General features: G+C 41.2%; 3 protein-coding genes across 3 annotated transcripts; all 3 read right to left on the bottom strand.

Annotated features, from left to right (window-relative positions):
* Positions 1-591: 591 nt before the first annotated feature.
* LOC143890925 (uncharacterized) lies at positions 592-2,471 on the bottom strand. The gene is made up of 3 exons (XM_077395599.1): positions 2,196-2,471; positions 1,784-2,080; positions 592-708 (listed from the first exon to the last, which is right to left on the bottom strand). Exons 1-3 carry the CDS (start codon positions 2,469-2,471, stop codon positions 592-594), a joined length of 690 nt encoding a protein of 229 aa, XP_077251714.1.
* A 10,323-nt stretch (positions 2,472-12,794) lies between these two features.
* Positions 12,795-13,817, bottom strand: LOC143890898 (uncharacterized). The gene has a single exon (XM_077395585.1). The coding sequence runs from the start codon at positions 13,815-13,817 to the stop codon at positions 12,795-12,797; it is 1,023 nt and encodes a 340-aa protein (XP_077251700.1).
* A 2,034-nt stretch (positions 13,818-15,851) lies between these two features.
* Positions 15,852-21,777, bottom strand: LOC143870546 (trigger factor-like protein TIG, Chloroplastic). The gene is made up of 6 exons (XM_077376616.1): positions 21,638-21,777; positions 21,302-21,482; positions 17,719-17,811; positions 17,371-17,451; positions 17,122-17,271; positions 15,852-16,040 (listed from the first exon to the last, which is right to left on the bottom strand). Exons 2-6 carry the CDS (start codon positions 21,365-21,367, stop codon positions 15,930-15,932), a joined length of 501 nt encoding a protein of 166 aa, XP_077232731.1. The 5' UTR covers positions 21,368-21,482; positions 21,638-21,777; the 3' UTR covers positions 15,852-15,929.
* Between the last annotated feature and the right edge of the window lie 20 nt (positions 21,778-21,797).

Here is a 21,797-nt window from a genome sequence, read left to right as displayed (position 1 = left end):
CCTTGCAATTCTCCTTTTATTATTTTTTTCTCATGAACTGGTCTGTAAAAAAAATTAACTTTATTTTGGTGTGTGGTGGAAGGGTTCGTCCTTCGAGGCGATCCCTACACATGGTGGTGCTTTTGAAACACTTTTACCTTTTGCTGGTGATGGTAAATTTTATCTTGATTCTGGTGAGATATTGGTATTTAGTAGATAGACGCTCTGCCGAGCCTCTTGGGGCATTGGTTTACGGGTCGTATCTGTTAAGTAGATAGACGCTCTACCGAGCCTCTTGGGCATCGGTTTATGGGTAGTATCTTTTAAGTAGATAGACGCTCTACTGAGCCTCTTGGGGCATCGGTTTACGGGTCGTATCTTTCAAGTAGATAGACGCTCTACCGAGCCTCTTGGGGCATCGGTTTATGGGTCGTATCTTTTAAGTAGATAGACGCTCTACCGAGCCTCTTGGGGCATCGGTTTTGGGTCGTATCTTTTAAGTAGATAGACGCTCTATCGAGCCTCTTGGGGCATCGGTTTACGGGTCGTATCTTTCAAGTAGATAGACGCTCTACCGAGCCTCTTGGGGCATCAGTTTATGGGTCGTATCTTTTAATCTTCGTTCGTAGCTTGTTCAATTTGGAGATTTTTCGATGTTGGGAGGTAATCGTTCTTGTAGATGGAGAATCGAGAAGGAGATTTTATTACTTGAGGGGAATGATTACATGTCTGCACCATCACAAAACAAAGAACAAACACATAGATTTATTGAAAATAAAGAAATGAAAACAGATTACATTCTTGCCTACTGATAGAATTTCTTCAGGTTCAAAATATGCCAAGTGCGTGGAATGGGGTTGCCCTCTAAGTCTTCCAACTGGTATGATCCAGGCTGGAGAGTGAGGGAGACGCGGTAGGGTCCTTCCCAAGTGGGAGCTAATTTTCCCGAGTTGCGAGGGTCGGAGACTTCGGATCATCGCAGCACTAGTCACCCGTTCTTACTGCTCTTTCTTTGATTCTAGAGTTGTAGTATCGGGCGACCCTGTGTTGATACGCGGCCATCCTGACTCGAGCCTTTTCCCTATTTTCTTCAACGAGGTCGAGGCTGCTCCTCAGGTGGTTGGGATTGGTCCTTTCATTGTATGCCTCGAGCCTTGGAGAATGGGCTCCAATCTCAACGGGTATCATTGCGGCTATCCCAAAGGCGAGGCTGAACGACGATTCTCCTATCGTGGTTCTGGGAGTGGTTCGATAGGCCCGAAGGAGATTCGGTAATTCTTCCGCCCATAAGCCTCGGGCATTCTCTGCGCGTTTCTTCAACCCTTGTAAGAGAGTTCGGTTGGTTACTTCCACTTGTCTGTTAGCTTGCGGATGACCGACTGAGGTGAACCGTTGGTCAATACCGAGTTCCCCGCAAAAATCTTTGAACCTTCGGCACTCAAATTGGGTCCCGTTGTCGGTTACAAGGACCCGTGGAATACTGAACCTACAAATGATATCATGATAGAAGAAGTTTGCGTTTCTTTGGAAGTAATCTTCTTTACTGCCTTGGCTTTGACCCATTTGGTAAAATAGTCGATGGCGACGTACATCATTCAGTGTCCCTTGGTCGAGTTAGGAAAATGTCCTAACAAATCCATTCCCCACATCGCAAACGAGACTGGATTGGAGATGGGTTTGTAGGGAACTGCGGGTAGACGGGGCACGGACTTCTGGCATTGCTCGCATTTTCTGACAAAATCAGAAGCCTCCTGCTGGAGGGTTGGCTTGAAAAACCTCGACAGAGGATCTTGTGAGCCAATACCTTCCCACCCGAGTGATCACCACAGATTCCTTCGTGGACTTCCCTCGTGGCGAGCTCCGCGGTGGAGGGTCGGAGGCATTTCAACAAGGGCCATGAAAAGGAACGCTTATACAGCTTCTGTCCGTCGAGGATGTAATGGGCGGCCTTAGCAACAAAGCGTCGAGCTTCCTTTCTATCCGAGGGTACGTTACCGTCTTTCAAGTATCGTACTATAGGGTCCATCCAGCTAGGTTCCTCGCTGAGTTGTAGGACTTCTTCTCTCCCTAGGCTGAGGGAGGATTTCAGTATAGATGTTTCCTTGTTCGAACATTCCGGAGGAGGCCATCTTAAAAAGAGCATCAGCGCGGGCATTCAAGGTTCGGGGAATTTGTTCTATCTAGAACTCTTCAAAAACGGAGATTTCCTTTCTCACCTTTTCCAGGTATTTGATCATCCGTTCCTCTTTATCTTCGCTGAAGCCATTTACTTGGCTGACCACCAATTGTGAATCACTGTGGACTCTGATCCGACTGACCCGTAATTCGGCGGCAAGAGCTATTCCCACGATCAAAGCTTCGTATTCCACCTCGTTATTAGATGCTTTGAAATCTAGGCGTAGGGCGTATTCGACAATAAAATTGTCCGGCCCCGTTATGACCAGTCCGGCCCCGTTGCCCCCAGCATTGGAGGAGCCATCCACATATAACATCCATAGCGGATTTTGGCTCTGCTGGCTCAGGGTTGATTCTTCGGCTAGGAGGCTTGGACCTTCGAATTTTCCTATCGGTACCGTACGTTCCACAATAAAATCTGCTAGCACCTGGGACTTGATCACTGGGCGGGGCTTTATTTGGATGTCGAATTCACCCAATTCAACTGTCCAATTAATCAGACGCCTTGAGGTGTCGGGCTTTTGCAGTATCTTCCGGAGAGGTTGGTGGGTGAGTACGGTGACAGGATGAGCTTCGAAATATGGACGGAGTTTTCTCACAGATATGTGTGGACCCCGATCCCGAGAGGATGGTGAGTGAGGGACGCGAGATCCCCCGTCAATCCTCTGAGACCTCCACAATGTGAAGGAGAGCTCTACCAAGGAACTCTCGAAACATGATGCCACTCACAGCATGGGTGGCGAATGTATATGTATGAGATACCTCTTGATCCGGAGACAAAAGCCTTGAAACCAAGACCCACCTAAAATAACTCAGAGTCGCTATCCAAGGAAATGGGCCCTAGATCCCATGAAATACTCTGTTGCAACGGATAACCAGAGATACAAAAGGTCCGTGCCTGGTGACGAATGAGGAAGATCTGAAGAGCACCGCCAATTCGCCCAAGTACAAGCACTTGGTCTCTTATGCCATTTTAAATTAACTTTGAAGAGTTTTGGGCAAAAATCATGTGAAATGGAAACACTCATCCCCTAGAAAACGTCTATCTAAGCATGCATGACCCAGGGATGGGCAAAGAAAATGAACATGCAAATCCTAATTCATCGCATCTAATCCTAACTCATCACATCTAAGAAAGCAATAAACAATCGCATGCATAGCTACAGCTAAGCAGATAATGATAGATATAATGAGATAAGGAAAGCAAATATCTAAGTTTAGACAGATAATCAAGCTAAGACGAATGGATATACGCTATAGCTAAGCAATCAAAGCAGCAAAGTAAACACACTAGCATGCGAGCCTATGCAAGATATAAGACTAAGAAAATGCCAATCGATCGCACGCTAGAAGAACAAACAAACTAGAATGCATAAGAAATCCAAGATAAGCACACAGCAAGCTAAAAGGTGTAAGAAAAGAAAGAAATCGGAAAATCAACGGCATGTGAGAACAAAAAATGGCAGGGGAAAGAAGATGGAACACACGATAGGCTCAGAGGGCGATTCAAAAAAAAGAATCAAGCCCAGCGATCCTAATCTGCTGAAGATCAGACAAGTCTCGCGATCGTCATGACATATCATTGGGCTCAACGAGGACAATCCCTGTGAAGGGACCACGCTACGTCATCGCCCGTCCCAAAACCCGATAAAACGTCGGAAAACCGATGAAAACCGGAAAACCACGATCGAAATCGGAAATGGAATGAAAAGGGGACTCCGAGTGACCTGGCGATCATCATCTTTGCCCATTTTTACTTTTTGTTTTGAAAGGTTCGAAGATTTTTGAAAATATTTATTAAAAGGTTTGACTGGACTTGGGTGGACCCAAGCTACCTACGTACCATGTGGAAAGGGATCAAGCCAACGTAGTTCGAAACAGCTTTTTCGAAAAATGTTTTTGATACTTTTGACGATTTTTGATTTTTTTGCTGTTTGATTTTTATGTGTTTTTTATCCCTTTTGATTGAAAAAGGGGGTTAGGCTCAAGAGGTTGCCGTCCGTCATAGCCTAAACCCGAGAGAAGTATTCCCAAAATTGATGGAATCCAGAAACTCGAATAGGATCCCGAGGAACATGAAGAGAATGGTCCCGAAAAGAAAGGAAACCCCTCAAATCCTGTGAAGATCCTGAGATGAGGAAAATGATAGGAAGGGCAAGGGGTTGGAGGCCACATAAGCACATGAAGTGGCATGCAAACTAACCGAAACAAGGTACAGAGCGTGAGGGGTAGTGAATGCTGCAATCTTTTACTCAAATAAGATTAGGGAGCACTATATTCTGGCTGAATCGTATGAATCACAGGTGAGGATCAGCCACAATCAGGCATTGAGACACTGAGCTTAAGGAATAGAACAACAAAACAAACCAATTACAGGGAATGGGTTGGGCACGAAAGATACTAATAAAATGAAGGTCAGGAGGATCAACCAAAACAGATATATGATATGTGTAGACACCCCCATTTTGCTACGCTTTAAAAAGCGAAAGATTCGGTAGTATCATCGAGTCTTGAGTCCGTATTCAGCATTAGATTAGGCATCTATGCATTTTAGGGTAGATTTCACCTCATTATGGGAGTTTTGAAGTTGATTCGCGATCCTGAAGGTCTCTAGGGGGTTCCTTTGGCCTCTGGAAGATGAAAGTTTAACTTTCCAAGCAAATAAAAAAAACCTGCTATTTTTAGAATTTTTAGGATTTCCCTCATTTTTGCCTATTTTGAACTGCAGGGGTATGTTGGTCATTCCCGATGTATCTCATTTGACCCCCGAGTTATATTTGAGAAATCTTGAGCGATTTTACAAATTTTGAAAAAGGTGCTATTTTTAGAAACTCATGGGGCTTCCACATTTTCTTCATCTTCTGGATAATTCAATCATTTCTCATATGTCTAAAACCATCTCGAGGGTACGGCTGATGGATTAAGAGTAATTTCGTAAGATTTGGGAAACCTGCTAAATTTAGATCTCTCAAGATTTTCTCTTAGTCTTGCACTTCGGGGGTATTTTAGACATTTCCAAACATATCATATTTAGTTCCTAAGTTGTGAGTCCGTTCATAAATTTTTGAAAATCTGCTATTTTTAGAATTTCTCAAGGTTTTTCCTAGTCTCGCCAAATTCTAGCACCTCGGGGTAATTTGGTCTTTTCCTGTGTAATTCTTTTGATCCCCGAAATATGTCTAAGAGATTATGAATGATTTCCTGAATTTTGGAAAACCTGCTAAATTTAGAATTTCTCAGGAGTTTCGCTTAATTTGGAAATTCTAAGTGTTAAGGGCATTTTGGGTATTTTCAGGGGGTACCAAATGATCCTGTTTGATATTGCTCATCAAAAGGACCCAACTTTAAAAGTTTCTATTTTTGAAGTTTGATCACAAAGACTTTCCATTTTTAACATTTCCCTTTAGGGGTGAACTAATTTAAGGTTATTTTGGTCACATTTGGATGTGTAATTGTCAAATAGGGGCATTTTGGTTCGAAAAATTATTTTCCCAAAAAAGATGGTTCGATCATGTGTGAGGGATGCACCATAAATGTCAAATCGGTTGGGTCCATATATAGAATGTTGAATTTAGAAAGATTTTATTGAAGTTTTACGGAAAAACCCGAAACCCGTGTGAAATGGCCCATTGGGCTAAAGCCCGCAAAGATGGAGCTCATGTGGGTTCACCCATATGGGTCAACCACCATGGTGGGCGGCCCACATGGTTGACCCACATGAGTTGAGTACCCAACCTTGATGATGTCACAATGGTGACATCATATTTGTTAAAAGAAAAATAAAAAGAATGAAAAATGAAAAGAAGGAAAGAAGGAAAAGAGGAATGATTGCTTAAAAAAGTTTTCTTCCAAAGAAGCAATGTGGAATGAGAATAACATGTCTTGATTGACAAGAAATTAAGATTGGAATCAAATCCAATTTGGAAACAAGAAAGAAAGAAAGCAAGAAGGGAAAATTGGAAACAAGCCAAAAAGAGAGCTCTCATATTGGAAATTACTATTTCTCTCTTAACCCTAATTTTTTTTGAATAAAAATCAAAGCAAACAATCCAGAAAAAAGGAGAAAAAAAATCCAAATTCGTCAATTTTCTCTCTCCTCCTAAGAATTTTTTTTTCTTTTCTCTCTTGAAGTGTGTTCATATCTCTCAAGTGTTCTTCACAAAAGAAATTCTTGAATTCCTTTTTCTTCTTCAACAAATCACAGATCAAGGATCTTTGGGGTGTTCTTTGGGTCTTCTTCATCATATAAAAGGGTGCGACAAAGCGTATACCTCGGATCTATGCACCCTAGAGACAAGGAGCGCGATCAACGGTAGGATCTTTATCTTTGTAATATCAAAAGTAGAAAAGCATGCTAGGGTTTTACTTTTGGTAGATCAAATCAATAAATTTTTTCTTGAAATTTCAAATGTTATAATATAGATCATAAGTTTTCAAAATTCAAAATTTCACCAAAAAAATTAAACTTCCTCCATTTAATAATGATTTTCTTTCATTTTTTATTCAATATGGATTTCAATCGGATTATCAAAGCAAGTGTTAGAAAACGTGGGTTTCTTTAAAAAATGATATTTTTTGGGATTTCTATAAAATGAAATATTACTGGAAACTTAATTTCCAACCGTGGTTCGACCGTTTTATTTTTCATTCTATTTTTCAAAGAATAACCCCGAAAAGGGTTATTTCTTGATGAATAGAGCCAAAAGTATATCAAATCATGTTCAAATTTAGTGAAACTTTGTTTCCAGTAGTTTTACAAGGTTTTTAGATCACCCAAAAATTTTCATATTTTTTGGAGTTTGTTTAATCGGATTATTAATTATTTTAAATTTTGGCTATTTTTAATAAATACCAAATCATTTTAAAAATTGATGAAACTTTTCAGAATTAAAGCCTAATAATAAATGGAAGTTTCCATTGAAAAATATTTTAAAACAAATATGGTTTTTACTGTTTTCTAATCGCTTCCCTGTTTTACGTGCCATAATTCTTTTTCTTATTAAATTAATATATTTTCAAAATTTTTCTTTACAAAACAGTAACTTTGGTTACTAAAATGTTAGAGAAATATTTTCAACTAATTTTGCAAAGATTTGATAAGGTTTTACAATTTATTTTAATAAACGGGTTTTAACGCCTAGGAAACAAATTGATCCATATTTTCAACTAATTTCTATAATCTGATTTAAATTTTGGAAAATCATAAATTGATATCAAATCTTAATAATAATTCATGGAAATTTTCTAGTAAGCTACAATTATCCATATCTTATCACGGGAAAAGTTTTAACTGATTTGGAGTTCGATTGCTTAGGGTTACTGTGTATTCCTAACAATCTGGTCTTAATGATATTAAATCACAATTTAATAGCAAATCAATACAAAAGTCAGTAAAAATCTCCAAAAAACCTTAACTTTTCATCATAAATTCAATCCGTAACTTTTTGAAATAGAAACCTTAGGGTTCATAGATTGCCTTTGTAAATTGTCTATGCTGTGACAATTTAACTGCCGAGATCATAACCATAATCGTATACTAATTGCGATCGATCCTGCATAATTGGAGTGCGTAAATTATAGTATGATATTGGCTCTGAGGTCCACTGTCCACGGAAATCCTGAGAAATATGCCAGGCAATAAGATACTATAATTTACGTGCTAAATTATACAAGGGTTGAGAGCATGATTCCCTTCCATGGTTGTGATTCGAGGTCGAAACTTGCGAACCATAGAGCCTTTGATATTCCTTAGATGTTTAGGAACCGAAAATCCTTGAAATCTGAAAATCATTAACTTCAGCAAATTGAATCAATTTACATCATGTCTTTCAGAACCGTTGGATTGCGGTTTCCATCGTAGGAACCATTAGAGCCCCATTTAGGAACACTTGTGTCATGTTGTGTCCTAAGTTTTAGGGAGTCTTAGAGTTAGGAGTCCAGCCTCATCACGGGCGTTTGCTATGGATAGCAACCGTGCCATAGATCTAGTTACACTAGTTACCCTCTTTTCTCATAGGACGAGCCTAGTTACCTAGGACGTAAGTTAACCTGCATTAGTCTAAGGGACAACTTGCACTTAGATAGGATCATATAGCATCTTAGATGAAGTCCTAGGATAATAAAATCTTCAACTTGAATTAAATAACTTCTCTTAAAACTGTTGAAACAGTCAATCCAGTCTAGAACGGTGTCCTAGATGAGTTAGGCATAAGTAGCTTAGCTTAGGTGCACCAAACTACGTCGACTCTGATCCCAGTGAGGCTTGGGTACGTAGGCAGCTTGGATGCTTGAAGACATACCAATCACGAGTCGGCTCCACACATAAGTGGGGTTTTGTACATTAATCCTTAAATTAAAAGTAATTAAATGACTTAGGACTTTCCATGAAATTAGAAGTTTAGGAGAACTTTCACTTAGATTGAATTCAAATAAATTAAGAAAATCAAGATATACATTTAGGAATTACATTGAAATTAGATCTTAGGATGCATGTCACATAGTTCGCACATTAATATAGAGTTAAATGAGCCATTTAAAAGAAATTCGAAAGAGTTAACTTTTGGAATTGAAGACCGATTATCGGGCAGGAATGGTGCATGTGGTGGTAACTCCCCATACCTTCCATTCTCGTAACCAGGTAATGAGTCTAGATTTCTGGTCAATTATGGGTCCTAGATCCCTCATCTAGGTGGCGACTCTGTCACTCTCTTTTGCGTGGAATTCAGATTGCCTTAGTGATCCCAAGTTCACAGAAAAGATGAATTAAATCATACCTTGCTAGGCTCGGCGGCTTACCCCTGCCCTTATGGTTACTGGGTTTCACGTTTGTTTGCACCCTATGGCTTGGTTGCTGCCTGCTTGGTTGGGTAATTAAAATCAATAATAAAAAGCACACGCCATTCGCGTGGGTACGAGAGACCAAGAGAGAGCGTGCCGGCTCGCACCCCACCCCTCTCGCGGGATTGGGTCCCACAATATGCAGTTGCCAATATAAGAATGACCCTCCCACTATCCAAAGAGATCAAATCAAGTACTGATCTGCTTTGACAAAGACATCTTCCATGCCTCACTCTGATTGGAACAGAAAAGCTATTACAGTTCCTTACACAAAACGAATGAAGACACTACCTTCAACATGCATTCCAATATAGACCAAAGGGTAGGTAATGTAATCTAGATCAAGAAATGTAAATCTACCATTAAGAAGAATATAAGCTAAACAATATCAAGAATCGAATTTTGCTAATGGGCCATACATCATCAAAGCAAAACCGAGGCCAGTAGCTGAATCACATTGCTTTATTCCTCAAATACATACATCAGGAATACTCCAGGAAATTCCAATAACTCGGGCATTCACCAAACATGATGGTTTTGAGATCAAACCCAAAAGAGACATTAGAAGCCAGAGGAGTCCCTTCACTAATCTATATCTAGGATTTAAGTAGTATCCAAACCCCTGAATCTCTATAATAGAATAGTGAGGGATGCAATGAATTAGGTGATTATCTCGATCTATGTTAATTTCAAACAAAATGACAGACTCACATGATCCTATCCCACACAATCTATTCATTGATCATGGTTAAAGAGAGAGAAAGATGATTACCTAGGTTGAGGGCCGTCAGTTGCAATTGCCGAGCGTTTGTCGATCTCCGCCGATCAGCCACCAACGTTGTTTTCCGACGAATCACAGCAATTGAAACCCTCAACTAATGAATGCCGGATGATGGTGGGCCCGATCGGATTCCGACAAGAATTGCCGAAAGTTGCAGAGGATTTGGGATTGCCGGAAAGTACAAGGGACGTCGGAAAAACAGGTTAGAGGTATATATGTTTATAGAAAAAATGAAGTGGGTTTGGTCGAGCGGTGGCTGGCCGGAGTTAATGGAGGGTTTGAGAATGGGTTTAGGCTAAGAGAGAATGAGATGGGTTTGGGGTTGGAATAAAGGTAGAAGGAGAAGAGGGTTTGGTGGTCGGAGATGAAGGAAAGGGGTGGCAGATAAGGCAATAGGTGGGTTTGGAATAGGGTTTTGAGGTTGAGGATGGGGCAGAAACAGGGGATAGGGTGGTAGAGATGGAATGGCAAAGAGGGTTTACTGAAATCTGTTGAGTATGGGTTTGGATTCCGGTGGGGTTTGCCGGATGTCGGCTGGAGAAGATGGGTTTTTTTAAAAAAGAAAATGTAATGGGTGTGGTTGATGATGGTGAGGATGATGATAAGAGGTTAGGGAAGAAGAAGATGGTCGGTGGGTGGGTGGAGGTGGCACAGCCGGAGAAAATGGCCGGCAAGAGTGGGGGCCGGAGATGGTGAAGATGGAGGTGGCGGCTGAAATTGTAGAGGTGAGGGTTGCGGTGGAAGAAGGGTTTGGTAGATAGAGATGGGGTGGAAGAAGAAGGGGGTGATAACTGCTACAGGAAGGGGACGGAACTCCGGTGGAGTTGACGGGGAAGATGACCGGAAGTCCTCCTCCCTTTTTCTCTTTTTTTTTCTCTGCCTCTCTCTCATTCTCTTTCTCATTCTCTGTAAAAAAAATGAGAAAAGAAATCGTCCTTGTTCTCACGAGCTCTCTCTTGGTTTTATATTCTTTTTTAAAAAAAAAATCTAATCCCTACCCTCCATTTGGTATCTTATTCTTCTTGATTACCCCTAGCCCTTGATCCTTGTCTTTGCCCTAGTGCAAATTTAGAAACCCTAAGGATCTAGAGTGTTCTAATCTAATCCAGCCCTATACCTCACCCTTTTGATCCAACAGCCCATGTTCATTACTTGTAGGGGAAGGAATACTCCTTTTACTAAAATATCCCTAGGGTAAGGTGATTTTACCCTCCTACCATTAGGCCCTACTTGCCTTTTCTTCTTATCAATGAGCACCCTTTCTTTGCTAATTCACCCCATTTCTAAAAAAAATACATCTGCCTCTTCTTTCTTCCTCAAACAACCCTCCTTAACATATTTTATGCGCTACAGGGGGGTGGTCTAAGCAAGAATAGGAGAAGAATGAATTTTTCTTTTTTTCTTTTGTACATTTCTTCTAGGAAAATGATATTGGCACATCCATATTTTGATAATTACACTTTCCCTGCTTGTCTTTTCTCATTTATGGAGTATTTTGAAATGTAAAAACCGTTCGATAATCCTTTAAATCTCAGAACAAGCCGGGTTATCGAAAATATAAAAATATGACTGTGCCGATACACATTGGAGTCCGGGGTTCAAACATGGGGGTCACTACCAAAACTCAGGGGCACTTTGCAATTTTTCTAATGAGAAAGTCAGGACGGTTAAACGGAGAACATCAATGGGATTCAGAGATCACTCGGGCTTTCAGAATATTTCAAAAATAATTTTCAAGTGGGCAATTTCGGATTTTTCAGGGATCGATTTCGGGATTTATTCAATTTTTGGGAAGTTTGGGTCAGGTCAAAATGGGGTGTCTACAATATGACGATAGCGAAGGTGAATTTTTCAAGATCCTGATATCGAGTCTCGGCGTCATGGAGTACTCTGCTAACGTAGTAGATAGGTTGCTCCGTCTTTCTTTCCTGCCGAACGAGTACAGAACTCACCGCGGCAGGCCCAACTGCTAGGTACAGGTACAAGTCTTCCCCCGGTACCGGTTTTGCGAGTAATGGAAGCGTTTCGAGATAGGCCTTCAGTTGGTCGAAGGCCGTCTGACATTCCTCTGTCCATAGAAAGTCTTTCACGCTTCGGAGAGTTTTAAAGAAGGGCAGGCACCTTTCAGCAGATTTAGACATAAACCTACTAAGGGCCGCTATTCTGCCGGTGAGTTTTTGTACATCTCTGACTTCCTTCGGTGCTGTCATTTCTAAAAGTGCTTTTATTTTTTCGGGATTGGCTTCAAGTCCTCGCTGGCTAATCATGAAGCCTAGGAATTTTCCGGAAGTAACCCCAAAAGCACACTTGGCGGGATTCAATTTCATTCGGTTCTACCGGAGTACGGCGAATGCTCCTTCAAGATCGCCGATGTGGCTCTGTGCCTTGAGGCTTTTAACAAGCATGTCGTCGACATAGACTTCTATGTTCCTTCCAATTTGTTCAGCAAAAATCTTATTGACGAGACGTTGGTACATAGTGCCAGCGTTTTTGAGGCCGAAAGGCATAACTTTGTAACAAAACAACACTTGGTCGGTGACGAAGGAAGTTTTTGGAATGTCGGGACCGTACATCTGAATTTGGTTGTACCCGGAGAAGGTGTCCATGAAGCTTAGCATCTCATGCCTAGCGGTGGTATCAATGAGGTGATCGATCCTCGGTAACGGGTAACAATCCTTGGGGCATGCCTTGTTGAGATCCGTGAAATCGATGCAGATTCGCCATTTGCCGTTGGATTTCTTGACCATCACAACGTTGGCGAGCCACTCCGGGTAGCGAATCTCTCTGATGAATTTGGAATCAAGTAGCTTATCTACTTCTTCCTTGATGTGCTTTTGTCTTTCGGCGGCGAAGTTGCGTTTCTTTTATTTCACGGGCTTGGATTTTGGATCCACGTTCAGTTTGTGGACCGCAACATCGGAGGGGTTTCCCTGCATATCGGAGGCGGACCAGGCGAAGATATCCGAGTTAGTCTTTAAGAAATTGACAAGATCAGTTTTAAGCTTACGTGAGAGGAGAGAGCCTATTTGAATGGTTCATTCTTCGACACCGGGAACAGGGGAATTTTTGTTAGTTCTTCGACTGGTTCTCCTTGCATTACCTCGACTTGAGGATCGGTACCGCCTATGGAGAAGGTTTCTTTGGTGGCCTTTTTCTTTTTCAACAGGGCGGCGTAACATTCACGGGCCTTCTCTTGGTCACCGATAACCTCTCCTACGCCAAGTTTTGTAGGAAACTTTATTTTTAGGTGGGCAGTGGAAACCACTGCCCCCAATTCGTTCAACGCTGGCCTTCTGATGATTCCATTATAAGTGGAAGGGACGCGAACTATCACAAAGGTTTGCATGATGGTACGTTGGTTCGGATGAGCGCCAAATGTTACAAGGAGTTTGATTTTACCTCGTACCTTGACCTCTCCACCGGGGAATCCGAAGATGGACCAGTCAACAGGCTCTAGCCTATCACTGCTGATGCCCATTTTTGCGAAGGCGTCTTGGTGGAGGACATTGACTGAGCTCCCGGTGTCTATCAAGATTCGCCCCATGTTATAGTTGGCGATCGTGAGTCGAACTACCACATCGTCATAATGCTGTCGATCTATGGTTCCATAATCCGCTTTGGAGAAGGTTATAGGCACACTGGTACTTGGGTCAGTCCTTGTCTTCTTGGGGGGATTTTCTATGGAGTTGACTTGTTCCGCATAAAGAGCGCGTCTTTCGTCGGCCGGTCCTCCGGACGCCGGGCCTCCATAAATGGTATCAATATTTCTGGTGATCTTTGGTGCTTCCTCCTGATCTGAGGCTCTTTGTCGACTGCTTTCTGCATGGTGGTTTGGTGAGCGATGACGTTCGTCCGGCCAGTGAACTTCGGATCGGGGTCGCTGCTGATTTCTTGAGGGATTCTGAAGGTAACAGTCAATCCTTCCCAGTCCAGCGAGCCTTTCAATTTTGTTCTTCAGATGATAACAATTGTCGGTGGTGTGCCCATGATCTTGGTGAAAACGACAATATTTGTTAGAGCTTTTACCTTTTCCCGAGTTTCTCATTATTTCGGGCTAGGTTATAGGTTCCCTATCACGGATTTCGTACAAGATGTTTGAGATGGTGTTGTTCAATGGAGTGTAGTTGACTCTGTCAAACTGGGGTTTTGGGGAGCGATGATTCTGTCGATCACTATGTCTTGCCTGCTTATGATTCGGTAGCGCCCTATAGTCATCTTTTCGCTTTTCGGTTTCCCGGGTGGTTTCCAACTCCTTTTCCATGGCAAATGGTTCCTCGTTATTGATGTATCTATCTGTGGTGGCCATGAGTTCTTGGAGATCGCGAGGAGGATTCACATTCAGGGCGACTTTCATGTCTCTATCTCAGATAGCGTGGCGGAGTGAGGCGTGAACCATATCGAAGTTCGGCTCGTTAATTTGGTGGAGTTCCACTCGGAACCGACCAATAAACTTCCGCAATGTTTCGTCCTTTCCTTGCCGCAAAGACAAGAGAGCATCAGCCGATTTCTTTCGGGGCCGACTGTTGACGAAATAAGCGACAAACTCCTTTTCCAGTTCGTGGAATGACTCGATGGAGTTGGGCTTTAATCGGCTGAACCAATTGCTGGCATCTTTCTTCAGGTAGGCGGAAAAGGCTTTACACATCGTGGTGTCTGAAGCATTTCTGATCACCATCGCACGACGATAGGTTCGAAGAAACTCAAGAGGGTCTGATGACCCATCATAGAGGTCCAACCGAGGCATATCCGAATTCGTAGCGACGATGGCAATGGCGATTCTTGGGGTGAACGGGGAAGCGATCTCGCTATCCCATTCCGCCAGGAGGTCCGGATCACATGGTGCCTTCATTTGCTGCTGAAGTTGTCTTATCTGACGTTGGAGTTCAGCCATGATGGCGGGGTTTTCTTCTGTTTGGATGTTTTTCATCGGGCTTCTTATTTGCTGAGGTATCTGATTCTCATTTCGATGGTCCAAATTCGCCAGCTCCATCATCGGGTTGTCACCTCTTCGGTGCTGACCATCACGGCGATGGTTGGGTTGCGGGCTGGTGATTGAGGCAGAACCTTGCTGACGCTGATGGGGTCTTTGACTCCGAGGATTTTGCCCTTCTGAGGACCCCTGCTCCTCCGAACCTCGACGGGATGAATTCCTTTGCCCGGCGGGTTTATCGGTGGAGGTGGCACTACCGGTTGAGGAGGGATCCATTGGAGTACTTGCTGGAGGGCGACCACAACATTTCCGACACTACAACAAAAAGGGTTTTTAGCAGCGGTCAAGACCGCTGCTGAAAGAAGGACAAACCGCTACTATTACTTTTAGTAGCGGTTTGTTCACCGCTACTAAATGTCTCGTCGCTATATATTATAGCAGCGGTTAAGACCGCTGCTCTATGGACCGCTTGTGTATGAAGCTAATTTAGCAGCGGTTATCACCGCTACTGTTGTCATCTCTGAGGAGTCTATGTTCGGCAATATAGCGGCGGTCTACACCGCTGCCAAATGTCCGCAATATAGCGGCGGTCTAACCCGCTGCTAAAGTTTTGCGATATAGCAGCGGTCCTGACCGCCGCTAAATATCGGCAATATAGCAGCGGTCATAACCGCCGCTAAATATCCATCTATAGCAGCGGTCCGGACCGCCGCAAAATCTGTTGTATACAGTACCGGTAGTTACTATTAGCAGCGGTGATCACCGCTACTAAATGTCATCATACAGCGGCGGTCATGACCGCGGCTAAATCAGGACTACAGGGTACTAAGTTTGGAGCATACAGCAGCGGTAAGGACCGCCGCTAATATTAACTAGCGGCCGTTTAGACCGCTACTATAGATCTAACAATATACTAAGTTTGCAGCATACAGCAGCGGTCATGACCGCCGCTAAAGGTTACAATTTTTTTTTAAAAAATTTAATTTTCAGCAGATCCTGTTATATACACATCACCTGATACATAACCTGTTATATACACATCACATTTATAAAAACCAAAAACTATAAAAATCAAAATATACATAATGATTAGGAAAAAACCCATGTAAGTCATTGTGGAATCCAACAATAAATGAGATAGTGCTCAGGAAGGTAAAAGGATCCTTTCAAACCTTTCTCCATTAATTTGGAAAAACAAAAAAGAATGATGCATGATGTCTGCTGGGATTAGAAGAGAATAACCTGCTCTTTTACATGCTCCTCATCATAGTCTTGATTATGCCGTTTGAATTCAGCAACAGAGTTCTCAACCTCTTTGACCAGATCCTCTGTTGAAAACTGCAATCAAATCCAGAGTCAATATGATGCCTTTATTTTCTCATATTTATTCCTGACTATCAGTTCAAAACTGCATTATTAAACATATGAAGCGTGTCACCTTTTTTTTTTGTTGAGAACTAACGAATAGAATATTATCGAAGAAAAAACTATGATATGTGGGCACAGATCTGTGATTGTTGAGACGGGTATGAGGTGTTTGACTTGGCAACCTCTAAAAAATCTAGAAACAAGGATACACCCAAATCTAAAAAATCTGAGTACTAGTCATAAAGTTGCAACATGATAAAATATGGCATTCGTTTAACGAACTAATAAAGTAATAAACCTTAAGATTAAGAAACTAGAAGTCTCAAAGAAACATGAGATAATCAAATAACGGGGCATTCATCAATCTAATCTACTTATCTTCAGTCTCCAATATGCAGCGAGATAGAGAGATAAATAGGATACAGTAAATATAATATCAGAAGAAGTATTTGTTTAGTGTTTTAGGTTTAAAAAAAAAAGGGGGGGGGGAGTGGAGGGGAGTATTAGTTAAAGAGTTAAAAGAAGAGTAAACATGTCAGATGCACCCACATTAAGTCTGACACTTCTAGCAATATGTTTACAAGTGTCAAACGAGTGTCGAAACGTGTTGACATGCGAGTCAGCAGTAAATCAAAGTGTCCGCTAAATCATAGAAAAAAAGAAGAAGAGAAATAGGAGAGGGGCTGAGATATCCCGAACAACATATAAAATACAAAACAAAACAGCCAAAAATCAAAGATGCTTGATCTCATGCAGCCCAAATGCCTCATATTCCTATACTACTTAGTTTCTATCATACATGTGAGGCTTGATCTACACCACTCATGTTATACCTCACATAGGGTGGTTCACTGCCCAAAAAATGTTAAGAATGGGTAATCCTAATTGCCAATCAAGATCCATAAGAAAATACAAGATAGCAAAACATATGAACACACAATGGTCTATTTCCAATGGACAAAAGTCAATGAATTCGCAACCGAAAGGTTATCCTTTAACTGCAAAACATAAGAAGCATTGCATGTTGAAAACTAACTGGGTTTGCATTCACCTGCAAATTTTCAAATTTGAATATCTCTCCAGCAGCGAGCATTTGTTTGATTATATCGGTTATATTTCCCCTCTGGTGTTCCAGGAATTCATTTACTGCATTTTCACTCGAAAGAGAAGCCAACTGCTGTTCATCTAGTTTTGTGCTTGCCTGTATATGAGTTCATATTTTTTTTTGAAAATTTGTATATGAGTTCATATTGAAATCACAGATTGAAAAAAAAAGAGGTACCACAATTAAGCTTTTTACCTGTAGCTCTAAAAGTCTGGCCCCATAAAGCTGCCTCCCTTGATCCTCGAACAAGGACTGGGGAATATCAACCTCAGTAATCTGAAAATCAACTCGGAAAAATTCATAATGCAACACAAGCACCAGATATAGTATGAAGAACAAACAAACAGGAGCAATGTAACAGATTTGAACACGAGGTGTGGAACACTAAACCCTAAAACCTACACCCGGACTGACCCTGAGAAGACTGCAACCATATAGACACAAACTTCATATAAAAAGGATTTAAATAATTGGTGCTATGGAGTATTGACAGCTTCCGGGAGCAAATTTTTCCCATGCCATTTTTCAGAACAGTAAATTCACCTTGCACATTTGATCCAAAATTGCATTATCAGTCGCTTGCTCTCTAGCTGTTTGTTCGACTTCTTTACATCTCTCAAGTATTGATTCCCTAACCTTTCAATTTAGGTAAAAGAAAATTCCACTGAACAGTTAGAATTTATGCCAATTCTACAAACTTAAACTGCATGCAATCTTATGTGAAACACTCTGTAAAATCACAATCAATACAACAGATAATTTTTGAGAGAAATAATGACATAACATTGTACAGTTCAGAAAGAAAAATAACTTAATCAATGAGACCTGACTCAAGGTACTGCATCCAGGAAGAAGCATATCAGCAAGAAAGTCATCCAGCTCTGGCAAATCTCTATAAAATAGTTCCTTGCATTCCACCTAGAAAAAGGAATTGTGACCATTCATTATGGATGGTTGTCATATGTGACTGGGTTCTATGTGCGTAGCATTTCCTGAAATTTCATCTTGAAATTTCACATTCGCATATGTTTCCATACGTTTCTGTGATTTTATAGGATTTCTATTGAAATTTGCCTACAAAATAGTCATAAACATAAGGATAAGACAAAGTCCTCACAAGGCAACAAAGTTGGAAAATACATTTCATCATTTGTAGATGGGAGAGGGAGGTGGCTTTAGCAGTTGGAAGGTGTTATTCTATTCCACAATTTGGAGCATTTGGACAGAGCAAAACATAAGGGCAGTGTCTGGGACATAAGTATAAATGTGGACGGTCTTCTTGTCTGGTTTCAATATTCGTTTACTGGTGCAAGGATTTAATGGGTTCCAGTAGGTGCTACTTCCCCACAACTAGTCTGTGATAAGCAGTAGGCTCCTTCAAGCAGCTGGCCGAAGTTAAGTTACAAAGTATGTTTCAAAAAAGAAAAGAAAAAAAGAAAAGAAAAGAAAACTTCGATGGAAGCTGCAAAGTTACTCCTGGAATGACAGGCTGTGGAAATATGACTGACTCGAGAGGTTCAGGAGCGATATTCTTATACAAGAAAGTACACTTTCTTACATTGCTCCTCCGCATTATGACGGAGGTGGAAGCTGAGGTTTTAGCCCCAGCCTTACTCTTTTTTTTCTACGCTCAGATCTGCCCTAAGTCTTATATACGATGATCCCTTTCCACGCATGAGGGTTGATTAGAACTTCACGGTGTACCACGAAAGAGAAAGGACCACTTGGACTTTGGCTGAATTATTACACATCCATTGAGAGATTATTATGCTAGGGTTAATTGAATATACCCTTTCAGTACATCATGGTGGACCTCGTGTCCATGCCTGCATTTCACTTCTTAATTTCTTTTCAATATATTAATGGATTTTTACTGGATTAAACTTTTAAAATCCGATAATTTTTATCTCAGTTGGTTTTTGTCTCGTACTGCATCAATTCATATACATCAAGCCATCCCAGCAAGCTTGAGTGAAGGCTCACGCTCTCACTAGATTTATTATAAACTTGCTACCACAACTAGTAAAAAGATTTTTAGATCACACAGAGGGAAAGACAATATAGTGATGTGCTAAGATGCAAGCTATGATCTAAACCCAAGCTAGGTTACTCACAAACTACATAAAGTAACATCAAGCCATTAGTCAAAACTCATATAGAGAAAGCATATGAATAAGTTGCAACAACAAAATTCTAAACAAAATCTGCATTTTGTTGTTCAATATGTTTGGAATGAATTATAAAGAACAATTCCAAAACAGAGAATGTGATAAAAATAAAGAATAACATGCTGACACCTTGATGAGAAAGTGCAAATGAACAAACCTTTTCTCTCTGCAGATGGAATTTTTTCACCAGTAGAATTATCTTTATCAATTCTCGTAGCAAATATATCAAGGACCACAATATCACCAATCTGTTAAATTTTCAAATATACTATAGAAGGAGAAACAAATTTCAGAGCCAAACATTTAAAACATTTGGATTTTTCAGCAATAGACAAAATCTTTGTTTTAGAAAACTGCCAAGCATGGTCCCGTTCACAGTAAGGCACATCCGGGCATGACAATCAAGGTAAACCCTGTTTTACCATTTTCATGAGCCTCTTTGTATATGTTTTACATTAAAAACCTGTGTGTGCCTATGTTGATATTTTACGTGAGAATGTACTAGGCTTCCAATGTTTCCTTTTTAGCCTAGAAGGGCATACTTGTAAGCCTTGAAAAACACCAATGCAAATTATTGTGTAGGGAGCATTCTGAGGTTAGGATGATTTCACAGCATGCTTGATGTTACCTTGTCGCTGATCTCTTCATATATCTTGATATATGTCGCTATATGCATACGGTGGTAAAAGCTAAGGTCAACTAAGTGGTGCTCAACCAACTCACAATATCTCCTATCTTCTAGGAGGAATTTACATCTCAAGTATGAACACATGGGCCTCTTCTCAAACCCATGTACAAAAGCAAAGCAGAATATATGTGCAACCGTGTACTCGTCCGTGTCATTCCGAATCGACTAGGATTTGTTTTGACCGCATTCAAACCTACATCCACATTTTGAAACAGTGGTCGAGAGGCTCCCAAGAGTACCTTGTACTCACTATGCCTAAGCGGACAACACAGATGTGGGACTCTAAGAATATGTTGTGTGCTGATGACCCTCGACATGGTCGCTATCTGACAGCTTCAGCCATTTTCTGCGGGAAGATGAGCAACAAAGAAGTAGATGAACAGATGACTAATGTTCAGAAAAAGAACTCTTCCTACTTTGTGGAATGGAAACCAAACAATGTCAAGTCCACTATTTGTGACATCCCACCCAAGGAGCTGAAAATGTCATCTATGTTTATTGGGAACTCGACATCAATTCATGAGGTGTTCCAGCAGGTCAGTGAGCAGTTCACGGCTATGGTCAGGAGGAAGGCTTTCTTGCACTGGTACACTGACATATCCACCTTACAGACAATACCCTTGATCAAATGCATAATGAATGCAGAGAGAAATGTCAGCATATGCTCAAAATCCACCTCCTGCTTCCCCAGAACAGTGATGGAACCCTCCACCAACATTGATGGCCCACCCTCGCTCCTTTGCAAGTGGTGCCGCCAAGATGGTGCCCCCCACCTGCAGTATATCTTGGTATATTTTAATGGTTTACCCTGTTATACAGGATTGATAATCAAGAGACCTTTTCTCTATTGTTGCCTAAATCAACTCTCTCAGAGTGCTCTTACCACTGTGGTTGTAAACAGAGATTAGCCTCTTCATTAGCTTGATATTTTGAATGCGTTTCTTCACGGTGATCATCATGAGAAAGTCTACATGGACCTTCCACCAAGGTTTCAGCCTATGGGGAGGCTGGAAAAGTGTGTAGGCTATTGAAGGTAATATATCGCCTAAAAAATCCTCTCGTGCATGGTCATGACAGATTTAGATCAATAGTTTTGAATTTGATGGAAGAAATCATGGCCTAACTCTAAAATCTGAATTGTATCTCTTTCTTCTACATAAAATCTAAATTGTATCTATGAGGAGAGGACATATCCTTGGCAAAACATTGAACTACTATGGATATGCAATACAAAAAAATGTTGATGGAGATGTGCCAAGAGATTACATACCCAGTTATAATATCTGTTCATGTCAGGCATTGCATCAAATAGTTGGCGGGCTTGATCCGTTGACATCACATAAACAGAAATGAGTGAAATGGGGATGAAGGGATTATGGATTCCATTCCTCAGTTCACAACAGATAAATGCATATGATGACCTTGCTTGTCATCGCTGCCTACAATAAGGGCTGTAATCAAAACAGAACCGCTCCTTGAGGAAAAAATATCCAAACAGAGAAAAAATTAAAAAAGAACAATAAAGAAGTGGGGCGGGGGGAGGGGGGGAAATGGAGATAAAAGAAGAACATATAATCTGAGAAGAAGAAGAGGGAAAACAACCAACCTTTCCATCACCCACAATCTCCTCTCCTCCATCTCAACATCACCTCCTTCAACAATCCACCATCAGCCTCCTCTCCTCCATCTCAACATCACCTCCTTCAACAATCCACCATCAGCCCCCTCTCCAATACATCCCAACAACCATCATCTCTATACCTTAT

The sequence above is a fragment of the Tasmannia lanceolata genome, unplaced genomic scaffold (genome assembly GCF_043159265.1).
Source record: "Tasmannia lanceolata isolate RefF3 unplaced genomic scaffold, GAP_Taslan_0.1 ptg000002l, whole genome shotgun sequence".
NCBI lineage: Eukaryota > Viridiplantae > Streptophyta > Magnoliopsida > Canellales > Winteraceae > Tasmannia > Tasmannia lanceolata.
This window is presented reverse-complemented; position numbering and strand designations above follow the sequence as displayed.

Coding starts and splice junctions, on each gene's coding strand:
- LOC143890925 (XM_077395599.1), bottom strand. CDS start 2,471: ATGTTATATGTGGATGGCTCCTCCAATGCTGGGGGCAACGGGGCCGGA. Junction 2,081..2,195: donor TGATCAAATACCTGGAAAAG/GTGAGAAAGGAA, acceptor TGTTCGAACAAG/GAAACATCTATACTGAAATC. Junction 709..1,783: donor GTGATCACTCGGGTGGGAAG/GTATTGGCTCAC, acceptor GTGATGGTGCAG/ACATGTAATCATTCCCCTCA.
- LOC143890898 (XM_077395585.1), bottom strand. CDS start 13,817: ATGAGAAACTCGGGAAAAGGTAAAAGCTCTAACAAATATTGTCGTTTT.
- LOC143870546 (XM_077376616.1), bottom strand. CDS start 21,367: ATGTCAACGGATCAAGCCCGCCAACTATTTGATGCAATGCCTGACATG. Junction 17,812..21,301: donor TGAACAGATATTATAACTGG/GTATGTAATCTC, acceptor CTAAATTGAAAG/GTTAGGGAATCAATACTTGA. Junction 17,272..17,370: donor CCAGACTTTTAGAGCTACAG/GTAAAAAGCTTA, acceptor ACTCATATACAG/GCAAGCACAAAACTAGATGA.